This window comes from Octopus sinensis, linkage group LG7 (assembly GCF_006345805.1).
Source record: "Octopus sinensis linkage group LG7, ASM634580v1, whole genome shotgun sequence".
Classification (NCBI taxonomy): Eukaryota; Metazoa; Mollusca; class Cephalopoda; order Octopoda; family Octopodidae; genus Octopus; species Octopus sinensis.
Window position 1 is genome coordinate 58,239,009 of NC_043003.1, and position 19,413 is coordinate 58,258,421.

At 35.6% G+C, this 19,413-nt stretch overlaps 1 protein-coding gene across 1 annotated transcript in view; it reads left to right on the plus strand.

The window, feature by feature from the left end:
• The first annotated feature begins 8,019 nt into the window (after positions 1-8,019).
• The window catches only part of LOC115214419 (protein dachsous-like), a 37,982-nt gene continuing 26,588 nt past the window's right edge, over positions 8,020-19,413 (plus strand). The window contains exons 1-4 of the mRNA XM_029783613.2: positions 8,020-8,094; positions 8,444-8,666; positions 12,058-12,291; positions 13,356-13,598. Coding sequence (XP_029639473.1) covers positions 8,020-8,094; positions 8,444-8,666; positions 12,058-12,291; positions 13,356-13,598 — 775 coding nt within the window. The remainder of the gene's footprint in view (positions 8,095-8,443; positions 8,667-12,057; positions 12,292-13,355; positions 13,599-19,413) is intronic.

A 19,413-nucleotide genomic window follows, 5' to 3' on the forward strand; every position in this document is an offset into this window, starting at 1 on the left:
ATATATATTTTTTTATGTATTTACATTTTATTTACATTTTTAGTGCGTTCTTCCGTTATCAGATTTATTGTATGTATGTGTATATGTGTATTATATATGTGTGTATGTGTGTGTATATATATATATATATAATATAAGTCTCTCTCTACCTCTTTTCTTTACCGTTTTAAACAGTGGTTCTCAGCCGGGGTCCATATGGCCCTTGGGGGGGGGCCATGTAAAATTTTGTTGTTAAAATTTATGTACAATGTATTGGTTATGCTTCTACAATACATGAAATATTTTAATAATTTTTTAATGTGATCCCTAGGATTTTTTTAAACATCAAATGTCTACGGGGGTCTACCCAAGTAGAATAGAAATCATAGGGGTCCATAGGAAAAAAAATGGTTGAAAACCACCGTACTAGAAGAAGAACAACAATAACAAGATGAATTTAACTTAATTAATTTCAAGTTACTGGTTATGTCATATTGACGAGTCCCAAAGGAGGATGAAATAGTGCTATTCACAACTACCTGTGACTTTAAAAGCTTTTATTTCCTAGAAATGAAAAACAGAATAAATAAAAGAATTATATAAGAATATATGTATGCTCTTCACTCTTTAATGTAATCCTTGACTGTAGCCATGCTGGGGCACTGCTTTTCATCAAGCAAATTGACTCCAGCACTTATTCTTTATAAGCCTGCTACTTATTCCATTGGTCTCTTTTGCCAAAATGCTAAGTTACAAGGATGTAAACACACCAACATCAGTTATCAAAAGATGGTGGGGGGAAAATACAGACACACACACACACACACACACACACACACACACACACATATATATATATATATACGATGGGCTTCCTTCACTTTCCATCTACCAAATCCACTCACAAGTCTTTGGTTGGCCCGATGCTATAGCAAAAGACACTTGCCCAAGGTGTCACGCAGTGGGATGGAACCCTGAACCATGTGGTTGGGAAACAAGCTTCTTACCACACACCCATGCCTGTTTTTAACATGCTTCAACAATCACTAGAAGAGTGATTCTCTCCCTATCACTAGCAATCAACCTCATGTTTATATATATATATATATATATATATAATAGATGCACATATATATTGACCTATGATTCTTGAGTGAAATATGCTTGACTGTGTGTGTCTGAGTCTGTGCATGCTTGTGTATGTGCATATCATGTAGATGTATGTAAAACAAGCATGTGTTTATTGATTGTAAACCGATTGTAAACAATAATCAGTCATATAAAAGCAGTGTCATTTGTTTATTGCCCATGTATGGAAGCATTCCTGGACTTTGGGTTTGTTGTTACTTGGAGGACAAAGGAAAATATTTCCTTACTTGAAAATGTGTAAGGGTTGGTGACAGGAAGAGCATCCAACTGCTATTTTTAACAACACTCATCTAACCCATGCAATCATAGTAAAAACGGACGTTAAACTAACGATGATGAGGAGGATAAAATAGGGATAGATGGAACATAGTGATTATGATTATTATAAATAATAGAGCTGAAGAAAATTACTGCAGAGAAGCAAGCTTTCTGCATATTAATTTAGTATGCATGTGGTAGGGTCTCAGGTATGTAAACTGTGTGCTGGGAAACTTTGATTGATGGAGATTATTTATTCAATCTCTAGACGAAACCTCCTTTTACTGTTGTGTAAAATTATAAAACAGAAAAAGAAAAGTAGCAAGGGAAAGATAACTCCAATAAGTCCAGCTAAGCAAATCATTTTGGAAAACATAGATAAGATGGTGGTATAGTAGTAGTAGTAGTAGTAGTAGTAGTAGTGACATTGGTGGTGGTGGTGTTGATGTTAGTGTCAGTGGTAGTAGTATTAGTATTAGTAGTAGTGGTGGTGGTGTTTAAGGAGGAGGATGGTGGTGGGTTTACATAATTGCTGACCCATTTTCCTCTAAGTTTTCTTTTGCCCTCCAGGAGTTTCCTATTGTCACAGTGGTTGTCCCTTCTTTGTACTTAAATAAATAAATGAATAAATAAATAAATAAATGGATAAATAAATAAATAATATATTTGTTATTTATTTTATATATTTGTAATCTATTTATTTGTTATTTATTTATTTTTTATTTTTGGGGTTTTTCGGAAGTTTTACATTGTCTTTCAGTTTCCTTTCTCTTTCACTGTATTCTTTCAAGTTTAGACTTGTGTGTCATTGTTTAACCACTACAGCCCTACCACCCACACATACACGCTCACACACACACACACACACACACACACACACACACACACACACACACACACACACGCATACAGTTCCCTACACCATATCTGACCCCTTCACACACCAAACTCTTCTGTCCAACATTTTATGAACCCATCTTATACACATGCACACATACACACACGCACACACACACACACACATGCATAAATACACATACATACACATGCAGGTACATATGCACACGTACACACATATATACATGCATATGCACACATAGGCACACATACACACACACACATACACACACATGCCCATACATATACACATACTTTTATGCAACATCCTACTCGCTCCCTCTCTCTCTCCCTCCTTCCTTCCCTTAAGACAGTTTAAATCTTCTCCCTGAGTCCCCCCCTCTACTCCAGCTCTTCCATCCCCTCTGGCAGGGCATGAGGGAGAGAGGGTGAGGAGGAGGAGGAGGAAGAGGAGCTCCTGTACATAACAGTTTCTTATCCTGTATAAACAATTAACATTTCAAAACTAATTGAAGTGTTGGGGGGTGGGGTGACAAGTGCAGAGGGGGGGGTGGATAGCAGCAATAGCAACAAAACAACAACCACAGTACTGCATCAATGCTAACACCATCAACAGCAGCAGCATCAACAACAATGTCAACAACATAAATAAATCAGAGTAACACAACAACAACAAAAACATGACATCAGCATCAACAATATTGCACTAGACAGCTTTTTGTGGATAATTTGAAATGTAATGTGTGTATGTATATGTACATATATGTGTGTATGTGTATTTAGGTGTGTATGTACATATGTGTGTGTATATGTGTATGTGTATTTATGTGTGTGTGTATGTATATGGATGTGTATGTATGTATATGGATGTGTGCATGTGTATGTATATGGATGTGTGTACATGTACATATATGGATGTGTATATGTATGTGTGTGTATATGTATGTGCGAGTATATGTATGTGCGTTTATATGTATGTGTGTGTGTACATGTGTGTGTGTGTTATATGTGTGTATGTATATGTACGTGTATATATGGTTATGCATGTGTGTGTATGTGAATGTGTATCAATTTGTGTACATGTATGTGTATTTATGTGTATACACATATATATTTATGTGTGTATTTGTATTTATATGGATGTGCCCATGTATATGTATATGTATACGGATGTGTACATGGATATGTATATCGATATGTGTATGTATTTGGATGTGTATATGTGTGTATATATGTGTATGTGTATATGTATGTTTGTATATATGTGTATGTATGTATATGTATGTGTATATACGTTTATGTTTGTGTGTATGTATGTGTATATATGTTAATAATGAAACACGGGGTGGTGTATTCATGTGTGAATGTCCATGTAGATCCATGTGTGTTTGTCTGTATGAATGTTTACATTCCATGTCTTCCTCATGAAAGCGTTTGAGCAAAATACACAGTGGCATAGTGTTGACATTTCCTATCAACAAATTTCCCTCTGGCTCTGAGTTTTTGAAGACAACTAGAATAAAAATTACAAAAGAAAAGTTGTTTTTTTTAATGAATCCCTAACTTGAAAAACAGGTATAGAGGCATGGGTAAAGACGGGGGGGGGGGGGGCATACCTGATTGTAAACAGCAACAGCTACTCCACAATTATGTCTGTTTAATCATAATAGCATGGGTTGGACAAATACTTATAGAATCAATTATTCATCCAACCCATGCTAGTATAGTAAAATAGACGTAAAGCAAACAAATGAACCAGCTTAGCATGCCTGTCTGATTTGCATGAATAGTGTTATGCTGATAATACTCGCGACTTTTTTTTCTTAATACGTAGATAATTTGAAATGTAATATTAAGGCTACATATGTATAATAAACATATAATTTTAACCTTACTTATGACAAGTAAATAAAGTGGTTACATCACAAATTTTTATCACCTGCATGAGTGATAAAGTGGGAGTGATCTCAACTAGTTTCTATTCTTCTTAGAGTTTCATCAGAAAGAAAATCCTTATTGTCAGTGTGTACATTGTTACACAAATTAGATTTTCCAATTTAACTATGTCTGTATCCACTATATATAGCTATAAGCTCCTTATCTCTCAGTGGATAGAAGGTGGGTTTTCATTCTCTGATGAAAATTTAACAAGACCAGAAACCAGTCAGATCAGTCCTACTTTCTCTACCCTTGCAGATAAAAAAAAAACAGTTTTGGTTTAAATCATCTGGTTTTATTTTTTACAGCAAGGATAAAATTCTATGTTTATTAAAAATAAGCTTACATTTCAAATTACATTGGCATTTCTAATTATATATAACTGATTGGAAGATAGGCTGATCACAGTTGGAATATCTTTGATCTTAGGCCAACTCAATCAGGACTAGTCTTGTGGTAAACATCAGTCACAACAAGTGTCTGTATATTTTTACTGAAATATCACAAAGTTATCTCTCATATCTTACAGACTATCCACCTCTGTTTCCTTCACTGTTCACCCTCTCTATTATACATATGTCTGTGTTTATAATTGAGTTGTCTCTGTTAGAGACTAGCTGTATGTACCATGCCTACCATACTACTAGTGATTAGTTTCATTTCTCCTACCTTTCTGTACCATTCGGTAGCTTTATATATATTACCCCTGTGTACTAACATTGCCTCTTTGGGTCAACTCACACCTGCATAATATCACTTCCTGTCTACAAGAGTCTAGTTTTAGGCCAACCTGTTGTCATGTACTCACATTGTCTCTCTACCTGAGGCTACTTGTAAGTCTCCCAACTGCTGTATACTAACATCCCTTTCTAATAGTGGGTATTGTCAGGAATTAATTTTAGGTCTACCATTATCTGTGTGCCAAAAGTGTACCAGTGGCTACTTTAGTTTCTGCTGTGTGCTTAATAACATACATATATAATAACATATATCTGGTGGGATTAGAAGTTTGAATTTGAAATTAAGGACTAAGGAAAAATATACATAGAATACACATTTACTGCAAAAACCGATGTAATTTGCACACCTGTGTAATTTACACAGGTGATTTTCAAGATAAAATTTGTTAAAAAAGCGTCTACTCATGTAAAATTCGCACCTAAAAGTTTTCAGAAATCCGATATTGCCAGGGGAAAAAGGTTTCCAATTTAGTTGTATTTAACATAATTTCACTTATGATTAGATTTTATTAAATTTTCATTAAATAAAAATAATTTCTGTTTAACAGGTATCACATTGAAAGCTATTAAATTACAAAGTGTTTGTGTTGTTTATCATAAATTTTATTTTACATTTCTTGCCTGCAAGAGATTATTGTCCAGTCTTTAGCATACTGCTGTATGTCTTCTCAAATCATGACCACAGGGAAAGTTGTTGATAATTCTTATCAACAAAAACAAAGCTGATAAATATGCACAGGTATTGCAAATTAAGTTTAATTACCAATAAACATCAGCTTGGATGACCCTTTACTCAACCGACAGAGGAAGGTGACCGATCAAACTGATTATGTAAACAAAATTCTTTTCCACCTGTTCTTGTCGGAACCTTTGATATGGAGTATCGAAATTTTAATCCCTTTCACACTTATAAAATGTCGAGCAAACTTTAAAATTTGTCATTACTGTTATTGTCAGTATAAGCAGAACTTATGATTTGTTTACTGCGAAAGAGAAATGAAATGCATTCTCCATTGTGATAGGAAGAAACTCCAAGCAATGTAAAATATAGCCCAGACTGTGTTTACCAGCATGAATGTCAGACTTCAAAAGCTAGTTAACCATTTAATGGTTTTAGTAAATTTATACAGAAAATGTAGGCATTATACCATCCAGCATAAATAAAAGTTAACTTCATTACACGTATTTAAGCCATTATTTTTTCTGTAAAAACCTATTCTGACATTAAATGAGTCAACTTCCAGTATGAATTTTTATGTTTTGTACGTTTTTTTTTCAAAAAAAAAAATTTTTTTTTAAAATTCTGGAAACAATCTACTCATGTAATTTACGCACCCACTAAAGTTTATTTTTATTTTTACGAAAAAATGGGCCTAAATTACATGGGTTTTTACGGTATTTATTTATCTATTTATTATTTATTTATTTCCCGCTTGTTATGGATCGTCTTGAAATTTCTTGCCAGTGGTCATTATACAGAGCATTATTTCATTCCTTTTAGAAATATTCAGTATGAATGAATATTTCTGAGGTATAGTAATCAAGCAATTTATGAAGCAAGGCATTTTTTATAGATAAAAGATAATTACCACCTGGAAGAAATTCCAGGAATATAGTTTATCAGTTTGAGCCAAGTGCCAACTAGATTCCCAAACTTACATTACGCTACAAAACTGAGCTGAGTTCCAGTCTCAACTGGACCGACATTGCTTCTCTTTTTCTCAAGGCCAGTAAGGATTAACTGAAGGAAGATCAATATTACACACTCGTATATTGAACTGACTTGTGGAAGTAATCTTTTGTAAGCATCTTATGAATTAGGCACCAGGATCAAAACCTTCCTTTTCTCACACCTTTTTCCTTATGTCTTACTAATACCACACCATTCCTTTCTTTCTTACCACTACCCTCCACACACACACTACCTTTTCTATTCCTTCCTTCCTCTTTGTCTTACACATCCATTCAATAATTCATTCCATCTGCTCTCTGTCTCTCTTTGTTTCCTCTTCAACTATCCTCACCCCCACCACTTTATGTGTGTATGTGTATATATGTATATGCATATATATATATATATATATATATATATATATAACATCATATATACATATGTATGTTTGTATGTATGTGGAGATATGTATGTATACATATATGTGTGTGTGTGTGTGCTGTTAGCATCACCTGCCTCATCTCCTCCTCATTGGGTAACTGACCTTAACCTGTATATGAAGTTATGAAGTTAAGACCACTAACCAGTAGACCAGTGCAAATGACCAGTCACCCAACAATATAGTTTATTGTCCTTCCTCTGGACATTAATGGTTTTGTTAGGTTAGAATTGGTTTCAGTTGCCAGGGCAACAACCTACTCCCCCACCCCACCCAGCCTACTCTATCCTGCCTCCAAACTCATTAAACCACTGTGTGTTGTATTTCATATATATATATATACAATGGCATGGAAGCATCAATGGTGTATTCATATATTCACACATACACACATACATATACACACATGTATATATGCATGCATATGTCTGTGAAGTCATAACTTCATATATATGTAAAACTTGTGCGAACTAGTAATATTTCTATTTAGGAATCAGTGTATCTCTCTCTCTCTCTCTCTCTCTCTCTCTCTCCCCTTATACACAATCTTTTGTTTCAGTCATTTGACTTTGGCCATGCTGGAGCACCACCATTAGTCGAAAAAAATCGACCTCAGAACTTATTCTTTGTAAGCTTAGTACTTACTCTATCGGTCTCTTTTGCCGAACTGGCATGGGTTGGACGGTTTGACTGAGGACTGGTGAGCCAGAGGCTGCACCAGGTTCAATCTGATCTGGCAAAGTTTCTACAGTTGGATGCCCTTCCTAATACCAACCACTCTGAAAGTGTAGTGGGTGCTTTTACGTGCCACTGGCATGAGGGCCAGTCAGGCATTTCTGGCAACGACCACGCTCAAGGATGTTTTTATGTGCAACCTGCACAGGAGCCTGTCCAGCGGCACTGGCAACGACCACACTCAAATGTTGTTTTTCACGTACCACCGGCACATGTGCTGGTAAGGCAACGCTGGCAATGATCACGCTCAAATGGTGCTTACAAACTTGAACATCACAAGCATTGAACATGTCTTCATGGAAAATTGCAAACAAGCAGCACCATTTGTGAGATGGTTGACATTTATTTACAAAATAGTGTTCTATGTCAAAGAAAGGAGAGACACACACACACACACACACAACACACACACACACATCGCATACTCATGCTCACATATGTATTTGTATTATAAATCATTTTATCAGTTCAGGAAATAAAATTAAAAATTGTAAAAAAATATTGCAAAAAGATATTTTAATGACCTAATATAAGTACATACATACATATGTGCATGCACACACACACACAGATATACAGACATATGTACAATGGGCTTCCTTCATTTTCTGTCCAAAATCCTCACTTCCAAGATTTTAGATATTCACCTTGTACTAGCATTAGAGTTTTGAATAGTCTCTAATAACTCTGTTTTGTTTTTATTTCTTGCAGGTATCTGCCAGTGACCCTGATTGTGGGTTTGACTCAAAAGTCTCTTATAAAATAGCCGACGGCATGGGTTACACAAAGCCGTCAGAGTTTAAAGTTGAAAGTGCTACTGGAAGAATTTGTATAGCAAAGAGCCTGGACTATGAGAAAAAATCAGTTTATGAATTTCCAATCAAGGCAATTGATGGAGGTAAGGGTTATGAGTTGTTTTAATTCATTTTCTTTCAGATGTTTGGCAAAGGAAGAATTTGGTAGCTTTGTTGATCTATTTTATGAAGGAAGAGTTTGATAGATCTGGTACCAGCCATGTGCTTAGTACTTACTCTATTGGTCTCTTTTGCCGAACTGCTAATTTACAGGGATGTAAACACACCAACATCGGTTGTCAAGCGATGGTGGGTAGGATGAAACACAGACACACAAAGTACCAGCCATGTGCTAGGGTTGATGGTATCGACTTCTTTCTGCCCCTCAACATCACTAGCCTTGTACCTGTGAATGGAATATTAAGGAAGGCATTAGAGAGAATGTTGTTCCTATATTATCTGTATTCTATTTGCTGGAAAAATGGTCTGTGTGAAAGGGCCACTTCTGAGCATACACCTGTGAAAGATAAAAGAATGGCTCTGGCCCTGTTGATCAGGCACCGTGGCTCTTGTGGGTTTTCCACAAGGACCTTTAAAGCACCTCTCCAATTGGGAGTTTTATGTTGTTTAATTTTTATTGTTTACACAAGGAAAACCCCTATGTATCATCTTGTGTTGTCTTCTATGTTGTTGCATGTCTTTTATGTTTGTTTATATTAGCCCTCATGGCCATTAAAAGAATAAATTACCTGTATTCTATGCTGGGGAGGCACATGGCCTAGTGGTTAGAGCAGCGGACTCGCGGTCGAGGGATCACGGGTTTGAATCTCAGACCGGGCGATGTGTATCTTTATGAGCGAAAACACCTAAGCTCCATGCGGCTCTGGCAGAGGGTAATGGCGAACTTCTTCTGACTCTTTCACCACAACTTTCTCTCACTCTTTCCTCCTGCATCTTGCAGCTCACCTGTGACGGACCAGCGTCCCATCCAGGTGGGGAACCTCTACGCCAAGGAAACCAGGAAACCGGCCCTCATGAGCCAGGCATGGCTCAAGAAGGAACAAACAAACAATTCTATGCTAGAGAATAGATTTGTTTTTATTACATTAGTTTATGGGCGATACTTTCCTTTAGTCAACCTTTATTGCCGTCTTTGTTGGATTCAATTATAAACAACACACTTTTCATCACTTGTAATGATTCTAGTCTTATAGGTCTGACAACAAGTTTATTCTTCAATGAAGGGTAAAGGGCAACTCTTTGCTAAATCTAAGAAGCGGACAGTTGATGAGAGATCCACTGACCAAATTTAGACATTTTTCCTACTTCATGGAGATGTTTTAAGATCATGAACTGTTTTTCTAATTATTGTGCTTTGGATTTTCCTTAACTACAGTTTTCAGAGGCTAAATATTTATAGAATTTGTTCAAAGGGAATCTGCAAGAGAAAACTTTCTCATACAAAACTGACCAAACCATCATTGGCATGTCCAGACACTTAAAACTTCATTCCATTAGACAGACTGCAAATTTCTTGCTGTTTCAATTGCTAAAGAGTCCCTTTTGAATTCATACAGCATCAAGTGTCTGATATGGGTTTGACCTAAACTTGTTTTTTAAAGTACAAAATTGATATGAATTTAACTGCCATGGTTTAAAGCAGGGGTTCTCAAACTTTTTGGACTACTGCTGCCCACCCTCATGGCCACATAACACCCTCAGCGTCCCCACCCCTATTTTTATGAATAAATAAATATTTTATATTTATATATATATATATATATAATAATTATTATTATTATTATTCAGTAGTCTTATTATTATTACTTTAATTCAAAGCTGATGATATATATATATATCCCCTCTTCTCTTTCTATCCTTATTTCTGTCACAATCTCCTTCCTCCTCTCCCTCCCTCCACAAAATAATATTCACATTTGCTTTATCCCTATTTTCCCTATTTCTCGTCAACTCCTGTACTTATACAATATATTTACATATATCTCTACCCACCCAACACTCCTGATAATCCCCTATCTTCTGCAAAATTATACTTGCGTCAATCCACTCACCTAATAATCCTTTATCTATCACAAAAATAATATATCTGAGATAATCCCCATTCTCCATAAAATAATATTTATATAATAATTCCTCCAGCCTTCATCTAATCTTCTATATTCTACAAAATTGCATTTACAGCTATTTCCCCAAACCACTGTAAATTTTTCTAGCCCACCCCACAAGTATATGACATCTAAAACATACACATTCTCTCTCTCCCTTTTTCTTTCCTCTTCTCTTTCTTTATGTATATGTGTGTGTGCATGCATATAGCTACAGGAATGGCTGCGTGGTTAAGAAGCTTGCTTTGCAATCACATGGGTTCTGGTTCAGTTCCACTGTATGGAAGCTTGTTGTGTGTGTGTGTGTGTGTGTATAATATATATATATATATATATATATATATGAATATATCAAGGAATACCAGACAAGCCACCCATACCTGGATACAACTCACTCAACAAGAACTCACTACTTGAATGGACCATAATACTACAAAACTTGACTTAAAAAGGATTCAGATAATCCTATCAGGTGGTGCTATTAAGTTAGACATGGCCTGGACCAATCTTTGGTCGAAACATATCTAAGTTTATATATATATATGTATGTATGTATATACTGGTAGTTTTGTAGTTTTAATTTTGGTTGTAAAATGAAACAATTGTAGGTGAATATGTTAATTAATTAATAAATTAATTTGTATTAATTAGATCTCTCCATTTTCATACTTAATAATAATATTTGATATTTTATATAATATATTTGTTGAAGAAATATCTCTTCAAAATATAATATATTAAATCAGTGTGTTGAACAATTAAAAATGAATGCTCAACACCACATTTGTGGATAAAATTTCTTTATTTGTGTGTTAAGGCTACCATTGGTTTCATGTTAGGAAAAATATTTTTAATATCGTAACAATTTTTCAAGCTGATCACATTAAGAGTTAGTGTTTGTCTCCATTTTAGATAAGAACACATGTATATGTATGTGTGTATAAATGCATGTGTGTGTGTCTTTGTTTCTATGTACATCCCCTCCCCTGGCTGGCAACCAATGCTGGTTTGCACCCTCAGCTTAGGAGCTCCAACAAAAGAGACCAATAGAATAAGTACCAGGGGTCAGTTTGTTTGACTAAACCCTTCAAAAAGATGGTGCTCCATGTGACCTGCAGTCCAATGACTGAAACAAGTAAAATATTAAGATAACTGTTGCATCTTGTCACTTCTTACTCACCCCTTATTCTTCTACCCTGACTTTAGATCCTTATATTCAGTCTTCTCGCCAGTCACAACCTCCCAAAATAGATCCCTATTTTTAAGCCTCTCACAGCCACCAGCAATATCATGAAAAAAAAAAAGTTTTTTTTCTTTTTGTTAGTTATTTTTTGGTTTTTGTTCATGTTCCTTTTTTTATTTTTTGCAGATGGATTCTATATGACAGCCATTGTAAAGATATTTATTCAGGACATTAATGACAACATACCAGAGTTTTATCCCCTACAATATAACACGAACCTTGACAAGGATACCCCACCTGGTACAACCGTCATCACTGTGCAGGCCACTGACAAAGATACAGCCAAGTCTTACGGAGATGTTGGCTACAGCTTTCTTTCTGGCAATGGAGCCAGTTATTTTCACATTTACCCCAGAAGCGGTGAGTCTCATCAGAATGGTTCTACTTTGAAAGATAGAATTTAAGTTTCTAATTTGCATATACCCTTTTTCTTTTGTAAAATCTGCATTCAGCTTGTTTGATTGGTTGGATGGATTATGGAATAGAGAGAGAGAGAGAGAGAGTCATGCTAAAATGGTAGAACCATTAAAGCATAAGAAAAATGTCTTGCAATATGTGTTCCAGCTGTTTATATTCTGAGGTCAACTTCCATGGATTGATCATATAAAATACCAGTAATGTGCTAGGGTTGATGGTATCGACTGCTTTCTGCCCCTTAACTTAACATTGCTAGCCTTGCACCTAAATCATAAATCATTATTCTTGTTATTATTCAACTTGATAGTGAGCTGACATAATCATTACTGTGGCAGGCAAAATGCTAAGTGGAATTTTGTCTGTCTTCGTGTTCTGAGTTCAAATTCCACTGCAGTCAACTTTGCCTTTCAGGGTCAATGAAATAAGTACCAGTTGAGTACTGGGCTCAATGTATTCAACTATTCCCCTCCCCCAAATTTCAGGCCTTGCACCTATAGTGGAAAGGATTATTCAACTTAACTCAGGATTGATCAAATTCCTCATAAAATTTATGTGGCTAGCAAGTTACTACTCTATAACCTTAGATCTCCACATGACTTCAATAAGCCATCAACTACTCAAAACCCTTCTTTGGGGTTTGGATAATTCACCTTTGGAAATATGGATGTTTCATTTGACATCCTTAAACAACCCTTATTCAGGAAGCTTTTGAGTAGGATGGGCTACTTGACATGAATAAAATTCTAATTGGGCCCCACCTGCAAAATCATGCACTGTTTAACTTAATATGAGAACAACATGTCGTGCACATATGGTTGTGGTGCATGTACTTGATGTACCCTTATCAGACAGGGTATGTTGGGCCTCATATATTTTACCCCAGTGTCACTTTGATGACATGCATGGCTCTCTCACTCAGTAAGTACCAATAAGTACTCAATGATGATAATAATATTAATAATAATAACATCAACAACATAGTCATAACAACAATTTTTTCTTTTCAGGTGTCATTATACTTGCAAAGCGCCTCTCTATGGCACCAAGATCTTTCACTCTAAAGATTACTGCAGTTGATGGAGAAGGCCTGCGGTCACTTCAGCCAGCTGTAGTGACGGTCAGCATTCCAGACCGAAATGTGCCTGTACCAATCTTTACACTTAACAAATATAGCTTTTCTGTGTCGGAAGCGAAAGGCAGAGGGACGGAGGTTGGCCAGGTCCATGCTTCCATTTCAAGTTCTGCTCATGGTATGTTGAATTTTGCTGTCACCATCATCATAATCATCATCATCATCATCACCATCATTACCATCACACCATTATTATCATCTTCATCACCATTATACCATCTTCGTCAACGTTACCATGACCACTGTACAACCAACCACCACCACCACCATCACCACCATCATCTTTACCATTATGACCTTTATCATCACCTTGCTCACACCGATACAAGATCCTCTGCATTCGGTTGGAAACAGGTGGGCCAATGAGGTGTTATCTGTGGACCTCAAACCTTTTCTAAAACTTTATTCAAATTTGTGGACCATTGTGCAGTTAACGGCTTTTATGGTGTCTTTTGTGTCACAGCTCGTTTAAATTTTGCTTACAGTAAGGCAGATGGTGGAGATACATAAAGATATTTTCGTATGTAAGATATAATATAATATAATATAATATAATATAAATGTGTATATACATACATAAGTAAGAGATACCATATTTGATGGCATAAAAGACATACAGGCATAGTAGACACACCCAAATTTCAACCACCTTATTTTTTTATTTATTTCAGTCATTAGATTATGGCCATGCTGGGGCACCACCTTGATGAATTTTACTCAAATGAATCGACCTCCTATGACTAATTTTTATTGCTATAGCTTGATACTTCTGTTGGTCTCTTTTGCCAAACTGCTAAGTTACAGGGATGTAAACACACCAACACCAGTTGTCAAGTGGTGGTGGACAAACACAGTCACAGACACTCACACAAACACATACACGCACACACTTGTATATATGTACATACGATGGGCTTCTTTCAGTTTCCATCTATCGAATCCACTCACACGGCTTTGGTCAGCTTGAGGCTATAGTAGAAGACATTTGACCAAGGCACCATGCAGTGCAGTGGAACTGAGCCCAGAACCATGTGGTTTGAGAAGCAAACTTTTTAACCACACATCCACACATGAGCCAGAAAATATTTCTCCAAGCATTAATGCATGCAATATAGACCCAACTTGACATATTAGACCTGGGGTAATTTCTCAAACATTTGTTTGGTAAAACAAAAAAAATTATAACTTGTATGCCATCAAATACTGTAATTAATATAATTCAAATTACCCATATTGATAAAAATGTTGAGCCAATGACTACACGAAGGCCTTGGAGTTAAGTTACTATAAAAGAAGGTTGATCCATAAATTTTATCTGAAATAGAAAATGATACCAAAGAATATTCTGGTTCGGGTGGGGGGGGGGTCCTTGTTTGGCTCTAAATGGTTAACTACCCACTGAGGCATCTCGTATTAATCCTTCTCTATGCTATTTTTTTCCAAGCTTGTGTTGTATTCTTGTCATTTTTTCGTAATAGATTTTTTATCTGTTTTCCAAACCTGTGTTGTATTCTTCTTATTTTTTCATAATAGATTTTACATCAGTTTTCTTTCTTTTTGGGTTTTTTTTTTTGTAATTTGTCCATTTTTCATGTGTCACCCTTACCACAAAGAAAAGAAAATTATTATCATTATAATTTTTTTTTTTTTTTGTTAACTCATTGTGATTTGGACATGACATTCTGAGATCAAATTTTATTGAAATGAATTTGGATGTGTCTTTCATCCTTCTGGATTCAACAGAGCAAAGTACCAGTCAAATACTGGGGGATTGATTTAACCAGCTAACCACTCCCTGCAAATTCCTGACTAATAGGTGTAGGCATGGCTGTGTAGTAAGAAGCTTGCTTCCCAACCACATGGTTCCAGGTTCAGTCCCACTGCGTGGCACCTTGGCCAAGTGTCTTCTACTATAGCCTCAGGTAAACCAAAGCCTTGTGAGTGGATTTGGTAGATGGAAACCGAAAGAAGCCTATCTTATATATATATATATATATATATATAAATTAATCAAAGGACATACTAAGTAATTTTAATCCTTCAGCTATCTAATGCTTTTTTGGGGGCCTGCAGTCACCTATATTATTGATTCTGTTGTTATCATTTTTTTTTAAATAGTTATATTGGATAATAACAGAATTAATGATATCTTCGCAAATAAACATTTCGTGAATTGCCCCCCCTCCCCCCATCACACTTGACATCCAATGTTGGTGTGTTTTCAGCCTCCGTAAGTTAGCGGTTCGGCAAAAGTGTCCAATAGAATAAGTACCAGGCTTACAGAGAATAAGTCCTGGAGTCAGTTTGTTAGAATAAAGGTGGTGCTCCAGCATGGCTGCAGTCAAATGACTGAAAATAGTAAAAGAATACCAAGAATGAACAAAACTGTTTTATAACATTATTATTATTATTATTATTATTATTATTATTATTATTATTATTATTATTATTATTATTATTATTATTATTATTATTATTACTACTACTACTACTACTACTATTATTATTAAGAAAGCAAGATGTGGAAATCATTAGCATATAAAAAAAATACTCAGTGGCATTTTTTAGGGTCCTTTACCTTCTGAGATCAAATTTTGCCGAGGTTGACTTAGCCTTCATACTTTCTGAGTTAATGAATATGAAATAAGTACTAGTTGAATATTGGAGTCGATGTAATTGATTTTCCCCCATCGACGCCAACAGCTAAAACTGCTGGCCTTGTGCCAAGATTTGACACCATTTTTATTATCAAAGCCGCAAGCTGGCAGAATCATTAGCATGCCAAACAAAATGCTTAGCAGCATTTCATCCATCTTTACGTTCTGAGTTCAAATGCTACCTAGGTCAACTTTGCCTTTCATTCTTTTGAGGTCAATAAAGCAAATACCAGTTAAGCACTGGGGGTCGATGTAATTGACTTGCCCCCTCCTCTGAACTTACTAGTCTTGTACTTATAGTGGAAAGGGTTATTATTATCATTATTGAGTGAGGTAGCAGTGCAAGCCATCAACGTGACACTGAGGTAAAATATACGAAGCCCAGTATACCCATCATGACTACCCGTCTGATAAGGGTACACTAGGCACATGCATCACAACAATATGTGCACCACCTGGTGATCTCATATCAAGATAAACAGCGCATGACCTTGCAGGTGGAGCCCAGTTAGAATTTTCTTCTGATCAAGTTGCCCATCCCGCTCAAAAAAGGTCCCTAAATAAAGATTGTTTAAGGATGTTGAACGAAACACCCATGTTTCCAAAGGTGAATTATTCAAACCCCAAAGAATCTCTCCCAACACATGGCTATGTTGCTCCCCCGCTACTTCTGCTCATGATCAGTGATGCATATATCATCAGCCAGTAAGGGACATGGTCAACTGGTTAAGGTCAAACAACAGACAAGCAAATCTGCGGTATTGAGCAGAATATTTGCTGTAGCCCATCTTTTATACCAAGACAAAACAATGTACATGATAACACTTCCAATCAGTTAAGATCAGCAGCCATGAAAGTCACTGCCTGGAACTGCATCAGAGCATTTATCATCATTAGGAAGAATGGTCAGAATAAAAGGACCAATTCTGAGTGTGCACCTGTAAAAAAAAAGGAGAAAGGCTCTTGCCCTGTTGTTCAGGCTTTTGTGGGTTTTCCACGAGGACCTTGAAGCGCCTCCCCTATTGGGAGTTTTAATTTGTTCAATTTTTATTGTTATTACATTGGGTACATGCGTAAAACCCATTGTATTGTCCTGTTTTTGTCCTTAATGTTGTTATATGTCATTTAATGTTTTGTATGTAAGCCCTTGTGGCCAATAAAATAATTTATTATCATTATTATTATTATTATTATTATTAAGACTGCAAGATGGCAGAATCATTAGCCTGTCAAACTAAATGCTTAGTATCATTTCTTGCAGCTCTTTACGTTCTGAGTTCAAATTCTGCCAAGGTTGATTTCGCCTTTCTTCCTTTTGGGGTCAGTGAAATAAGTACTATTTGAACACTGAAGTCAATGTAATTGATTTACCCAACCATCAACAACTAAAATTGTTGGCCCTCCACCAAAATTTGGAATCATCATCATCATCATCATTATTATTATTATTATTATTATTATTATTATTATTATTATTATTATTATATTTATTATCATTGTTATTATATTTATTATTATTATATATGTTCACTGTTTGGTCTTCAATTTTTGGCCTTGTAAGCTTTATTTTTTTTTTTTAAATGTTACTCCCCTGTGTCTTTAAATTGAATCAAACCTTGTTTTTTGCCTCCTGGGACAAGAGACATTTATCATTTCATTCATTCACAATGCCTCGCTAAAAATAGGTGTCTCTCCTGCTTCATGATTGAGTGGGGTAATGGGAGTGGTGGAGTGGGGGGTATTGCACAAGGCAGTCATCCAAACTGTAAACCACCACCATCACCACAACAACAATAACAACAAACAAAGAACAGTGACAAAAGTAATGACATACCTCCATCAGTGCAGAACACTTGTAATAGTGGTGGAGGTGGTGGTGGTGGTGGTGGTGGTGGTGGTGGAAGTGGTGGCAGCAGCAGCAATAATAATAATGATCATGATGATAATAATAATAATAATAATAATAATATTGTTCCAGTAATGTTTAAAACATCCAAAATTTGCAAACCAGAAAGAAAAGAAAAAGAGAAAAAAAACTGAAGGCAGGAAAAAAATTGGAAAAAAAAAATGGCATAAGAGATAAAAGAAACCATTCCATACATGTCATGTTAAAAAGATGGATAGCAATAGCACACACACACATACACACATACATGTGCATATGCACACATACTCACATGTGCACACAAGCTCATATTCAAATACATGCACAAACACAAACACACAGAAACAAGATCACGCTGAAATATACACACATTCACAAACATACATGCACATGCACACACACACTCATTCTTAAATATATACACATACATGAACACATAAAACACATACGTATACATGCACACAAACACATACTTACACACTTACATACATAATGCAGTGTGCTTGAGAGAAATTAAGGAACCACCCAGGAATTTTCTTAATATTTTAACACTGACTTCTGCGAAAGAAAGATTATTTACACTCGGTTTCCAACTTGCTGATGAGAATTCGAGGAAATAGTTTCAAAATAGCTCTTCACAAAATACAGGCTTTGTGCATGGGTGGGTGGGTAAGTAGATGGGTAAGTAGGTAGGTAGGTAGGTAGGTAGATAGAGAGATAGGTAGATAGATAGATAGATAGATAGATAGATAGATAGATAGATAGATAGATAGATAGATAGATAGATAGATAGATAGATAGATAGATAGATAAACAAGCAGATAGGCAGGCAGACAGACAGATAGATAGATGAATAAATAGATAAATGGATAGACAGACAGATAGATAGACAAAAAGACAGGTAGATAGACAGACAGAAAAATAGACAGATAGATAGATAGATAGATAGACAGACAGATAAATACATAGATAGACAGACAGACAGACACATAGACTGATAGACAGACAGACAGACAGACACATAGATAGATAGACAGACAGATAGATAAATAGATAGACAGACAGACAAACAGATAGTTAGATAGATAAATAGACAGACATCATATTTCAAAAACCTATTGGCCCATGAACTCTTAAAAATATTTTTAAGAGGGTTTTGGGATCTGACAATACACCATAAAGCTAAACTCTTTATGGACAGGAAACCTAAGGTAATCCCATAAACCAACCTTCACCCTTTATAATATATAATATATATATATATATATTATATATATATAGGGAGAGTTTACGAAAAAAAACAAAAGACAAAGACAGGTGGTGTACAAAACAAACAGATGTATTAGTATATTGCTCAGGAATAGAATATATATATAGATAGATATTTAGGT